The 5,469-nt window shown below is 43.5% G+C and overlaps 1 protein-coding gene across 2 annotated transcripts; it reads left to right on the forward strand.

Annotated features, from left to right (window-relative positions):
* The first annotated feature begins 643 nt into the window (after positions 1–643).
* LOC119293566 (B3 domain-containing protein At3g18960-like) lies at positions 644–3,031 on the forward strand. 2 transcript variants are annotated; one of them, XM_037572007.1, is made up of 5 exons: positions 644–799; positions 887–968; positions 1,952–2,023; positions 2,113–2,395; positions 2,508–3,031. In XM_037572007.1, exons 1-5 carry the CDS (start codon positions 738–740, stop codon positions 2,888–2,890), a joined length of 882 nt encoding a protein of 293 aa, XP_037427904.1. In that variant the 5' UTR covers positions 644–737; the 3' UTR covers positions 2,891–3,031. The 2 variants fall into 2 exon arrangements, with proteins under 2 accessions (XP_037427904.1, XP_037427903.1); XM_037572006.1 differs by having other exon boundaries at positions 644–968.
* Positions 3,032–5,469: the final 2,438 nt, after the last annotated feature.

The raw sequence follows: 5,469 nt of genomic DNA on the forward strand, positions 1-5,469 counted from the left end.
AGATGTTGTTTTCAGAGTTATTTTTATACAATTTTCAGAGATAGTGATGTTGGTGCAAAATAGTGATGTTGTTTTTGGTTGTGATGATGAAGATATTGTTGTTGTTCAAAAATGATGTGATGGTGTTGTTGTTTTGGTGCAGAATGATGATGTCTGAATATTTTGGTGCAAAATGATGATGTCCTAATTTTGTTTTGGTAGTTTTCAGAGTTGTTTTGGTCAGAAGTGTGAGCAAAAAAATATGTGCGAGCGGGGACTTGAACCCACGATCGTGCGCTCATTTCATAGTGTTTCTACCACTGGGCTAGGAAGAGACTACTGGTCTTCCACTCTATGCCATCTCTTTTCAAATCATCAAACTAGTCAAGTATCAAACACAGACCACGCTGACAAGTGGGCCAATTGACCCACTCGCTGACAAGTGGGCCATTTTGCTACTCTACCCACTCGACCCTTTTCCCCCTGAGCTACCAAAACATATGCGCGAGCGGGGGCTCGAACCCACGACCTGCCGCTTATTCCACTGTTTTTCTACCACTGCGCTAGTTAGAGGCTGTTGGTTTTGTGCTCTATGCCAACCCTTTTCAATATATCAAATACAGAACACGCTGAGAAGTGGACCCACTCCTCCTCTCCACTTCACCCGCTCCTCCTCTCCACTTGACCCGCTCCTCCTCTCCATTATCCACTCGACCCACTCCTCCTCTCCGCCGCCGGCATCCCCTTCTCCTCCATCGATGGTGACGACCTCCCTGGCGACCCACTACTCCATCGACGGAGATGGCGATGGCCTCCTAAGGTATGAATCTGCCAACTCCTTCCTGTTCCTCTTCCTATTGATTAGATTAGGGTTCCATGGCACATGCTGTTTAGGGTTCGATTGTAGCCGAAGTAGATCCACGGGATCAAGAGGAGGCCTCCACCCTCTGCGTCCACGACACCCTCTGCAGTCGCCGCCCCACCCCCAGGTCCATTACGTTCCCCCCATGTTCTTTGATTTGCTTTGGCTATTGGCTTAATTTGCTTTCAGAGATTATAAAGTTGTTCAGTTTTAAGCCAATATCTTTCATGCGGTGTTCTGAATGCATGATTCAGCAACTCAACTGAATCATTCTGTTACTATTTAATTTGCTATCTTGAGTCAGTCTAGGGTTGCTGTTCCATGTTTACAACAATTAATGTTGCTTCTCCGTGGTGTTAAGTCGGCTTAAATAGTCTATCTTGCAGGTGTTATTCTGGAACATTTCCATCTAGTATTTGGGTTTGCTGCTGATCAGATAATTGTTTGATTTGAAGGCAAATAATTCTGCAACCTTAAGCTTAGCTGCAGAATCCAGTATATCTGTAGTAATGCTGGCTCTGTTTCCATGGTTGATTTCAAGGGACTAGAGTTTGGTCATGAACGAAAACAACAGTTTGGTTAAGTGTAAACTCTTCATCTTCAAGTCACTAACAATGTTTTGTCGTAACTAAGTCAAAATTGTGCACTTTTCACTTCAGGCAGGAGTATGAGAGTGGTAAAGGAATGCAGGTTCCAAATTTTCTTTCTTATAAAAAAATGCATGCTCAGTTTTGACCTTTGGCCATATGTAGCACATGGGAAGATATGGTCCATTTATAGTAGAGATGGTTCATTGTAGATATGGTCCATTTATAGTAGATATGATCCTGATGCTGTGTTTGCCATTTATAGTAGACATGGGCACATGGGCAGATATGGTCCATTGTAGATAGAGTAGTAGTATTCCAAATTGAGGCCCTGGCAAAGATAGAGTAGTAGTATTCCAATTGTTCACAAGTGCATTGCTTTTTTTCTCACTTTTGCTATCATAAATATCCACAAGTGCATTGGTTTTTTTCTCACTTTTTCCGTCGTAAACTTGGCTTCGTTCCAACTATGTCCAGTCCTGTTTATGGTAACTTGTTGTTTAATTACAATGCTTCTTTTCAGAGAAGTGAGATGGCTGGCATGGAAGGTTTTGAGTTCTTCGAGATCGTAATTGAGAAATCTTGCAGTAGGCAGGTATATTTATCATCACTCATTTCTTTATCATCACTCTGTTGTCTAGTGCTAGATTGGCACAATTAACCACTACTTAACCCTCGGCACAGAGGCTGCCTCACAAGTTTGTGAAGATGCTCGCCGGTCGTGAGCCCCACAAAGTGAAGCTGCGGGAGGCCGGTAGCAGGCGTCGCAGGCTATGGGACGTGGTGGTGGTGTTCGACGGCGAAGGCCACATGTACTTAGGGATCGGCTGGGAGCATTTCGCCCATGCCCATGAGCTGCATCTTGGGCACTTCCTTGTCTTCCGCTACGATGGCGACACCATGTTCACCGTGAAGATGTTCGACAACACCATGTGTTGCATGTACTACCAGCACGATGACGATGCCAGTAAGCTCTCTGCCTCTCTTCTTCCTCCTGCCAGTAAGCTCTCTACCAGCATGATGCTTCCTCTACCAGCACGATGACAATACCATGTTCACACTTTGTTGCATTTGGCCAGGCAATGGGAGCAGCAGCGGGGATGATGAGGAGCAGAGTGGGAAAGAAGAGGAGCAGAGCGGGGATGACGAGGAGCAGAGCGGGGATGACGAGGAGCAGAGCAGGAAGGTGCAGCCTATTCTGGCTGATGACGACCTTGCTATGGTGGTGGCTGACGACGACCCTGCTATGGTGGTGGCTGACGACGAACTCGCGATTGTGGTGCCTGACGGTGACTTCGCGATGGTGGTGCCTAACGATGACCTCGCGATGGTAGTGGCGCAGGCAATTCCACAGCTGGGCGATAGGACCATGCCAATTGTGGTAGAGGAGTACATCCGTGTCGGCATTCGCCACTCTGAGCGCATCAGGAGGATGAAGGAGAATAAGGAGAAGAACGAGTGAAGATATTAAGAAATCAAGTGGGACTGTTAAGTGGCAATGCCAAGCTTAGTTTGAATTTTGTGCATGCTTATGGATGCTTAAGTATGAATATACAGTTTCTTAATTATGAATATTCAGTTTGGTAATTGATGGGAATTGATATTTTGTGCATGCTCATGGATGAAAGATGAAATTATGGGGTTTTGTGCTTGCTCATGTATGAAACAATATAAGTTACATTTTGTGATTGTCAAAAACATGTTTTTCCGTTAAGATTGTTCATTAAGAATCAACAACATTATGAAACAATATAAGTTTAATGCTCAAGTATGACACTGTCATCTAAACATGGTTTTTTGTGAACAAGGGACAACAGATTTGCATGACTCAAGCCCAAGCCACAGACGGCCGCCACGACGAAATCGGCCGGTTTTTGAAAACACCGTAAAAAATAAAAAAAATAAAAAAAATGGGAGACCTCCACGTCACATCATCAAATGTGGCCTACCAACTAGCAAAAAGACTAAACTTGCAATACCGACGTTTTCTTGAAGAAGTGTTCTCAAAAACGACCTACCATGAACGAAGATTCATCACTTTCAAGCCAAACTAGCAATGATATGGCCGCATCCGTTGAATAGTTTTTGATAATATGCCCAAATTTGTCGCATGCCTCTGTCTTGTGATGGCAAACAATGTTGCCAAAGCGAGGTTCCAACTTGTTTAACAAAAAAAACCGTTTTTCATTTTTTGAATGCTAAAGACATGCGTTTTTCGTGAATCGGCTACAAGGAGGGTCACCCCAAACGGCTTCATTCCATGTCTATCTCAAAGTAGACCCTATTTTATAGACGGTCGCCAAAAATCATGCATTTCCGACCCTCGTAGCTACTCCGGGCCATTCAGACCACCTTCGGCCTATTCAGTTGGAACCGGCTGGAATTTGAACTGCGGGTCCTCCATAGCTTGCCTGTTATTTTTGCCAAAAATCATTTTTAGCTTCACAGGTAGGCATTTCATCAAAGAATCAACAACAGATTTGCATGACTCAAACCCTAGCCACGGACGGCCGACGCGACGAAATCGGCCGGTTTTCGAAAACACCGTAAAAAATTAAAAAAAAATCAAAAAATGGGATACCTCCGCGTCACATCATCAAATGTGGCCTACCAACTAGCAAAAAGACTAAACTTGCAATACCGACGTTTTCTTGAAAAAGTGTTCTCAAAAACGACCTACCATGAATGAAGATTCATCGCTTTCAAGCCAAACTAGCAATGATATGGCAGCATCCGTTGAATAGTTTTTGGTAATATGTCCAAATTTGGCGCATGCCTCTGTCTTGTGATGGCAAACAATGTTGCCAAAGCGAGGTTCCAACTTGTTTAACAAAAAAAACTGTTTTTCATTTTTTTGAATGCTAAAGACATGCGTTTTTCATGAAGCGACTACAAGGAGGGTCACCCCAAACGGCGTCATTCCATGTCTATCTCAAAGTAGACCCTACTTTACGGACGGTCGCCAAAAATCATGCATTTCCGATCCTCGTAGCTACTCCCGGCCATTCAGACCACCTTCGGTCGATTCAGCTGGAACCGGCTGGAATTTGAACTGCGGGTCCTCCATAGCTTGCCTGTTATTTTTGCCAAAAATCATTTTTAGCTTCACAGGTAGGCATTTCATCAAAGAATCGACAATAGATTTGCATGACTCAAACCCTAGCCACGGACGGCCGACGCAATGAAATTGACCGGTTTTTAAAAACACCGTAAAAAATTCAAAAAAAATAGAAAAAAAATGGGAGACCTGCGCGTCACATCATCAAATGTGGCCTGCCAGCTAGCAAAAATACTAAACTTGCAATACCGACGTTTTCTTGAAAAAGTTTTCTAAAAAATGACCTACCATGAATGAAGATTCATGGCTTTCAAGCCAAACTAGCAATGATAAGGCCGCATCCGTTGAATAGTTTTTGATAATATGCCCAAATTTGGCGCATGCGTCCGTCTTGTGATGGTAAACAATGTTGCCAAAGCGAGGTTCCAACTTGTTTAACAAAAAAACCGTTTTTCATGTTTTGAATGCTAAATACATGTGTTTTTCATGAAGCAGCTACAAGGAGGGTCACCCCAAACGGCGCCATTCCATGTCTATCTCAAAGTAGACCCTATTTTACGGACGGTCACAAAAAAGCATGCATTTCCTACCCTCGTAGCTACTCCCGGCCATTCAAACCACCTTCGGCCGATTCAGCTGGAACCGGCTGGAATTTGAACTGCGGGTCCTCCATAGCTTGCCCGTTATTTTTGCCAAAAATCATTTTTAGCTTCACAGGTAGGCATTTCATCAAAGAATCGACAACTTATTTGCATGACTCAAACCCTAGCCACGGACGGCTGCCGCGACGAAATCGACCGGTTTTTGAAAACACCGTAAAAAATTCAAAAAAAAAAAAAATGGGAGACCTCCGCGTCACATCATCAAATGTGGCCTACCAACTAGCAAAAATATTAAACTTGCTATACCGGTGTTTTCTTGAGCTATTCGGTATGATTTTAACCATGATTTCTACAAAGTTTACAAAAAAACCTAATTTTTCT

This window comes from Triticum dicoccoides, chromosome 4B, assembly GCF_002162155.2.
Source record: "Triticum dicoccoides isolate Atlit2015 ecotype Zavitan chromosome 4B, WEW_v2.0, whole genome shotgun sequence".
Lineage (NCBI taxonomy): Eukaryota > Viridiplantae > Streptophyta > Magnoliopsida > Poales > Poaceae > Triticum > Triticum dicoccoides.

Coding starts and splice junctions, on each gene's coding strand:
- LOC119293566 (XM_037572006.1), top strand. CDS start 738: ATGGTGACGACCTCCCTGGCGACCCACTACTCCATCGACGGAGATGGC. Junction 969..1,951: donor AGTCGCCGCCCCACCCCCAG/GTCCATTACGTT, acceptor GCTTCTTTTCAG/AGAAGTGAGATGGCTGGCAT. Junction 2,396..2,507: donor CCAGCACGATGACGATGCCA/GTAAGCTCTCTG, acceptor GCATTTGGCCAG/GCAATGGGAGCAGCAGCGGG.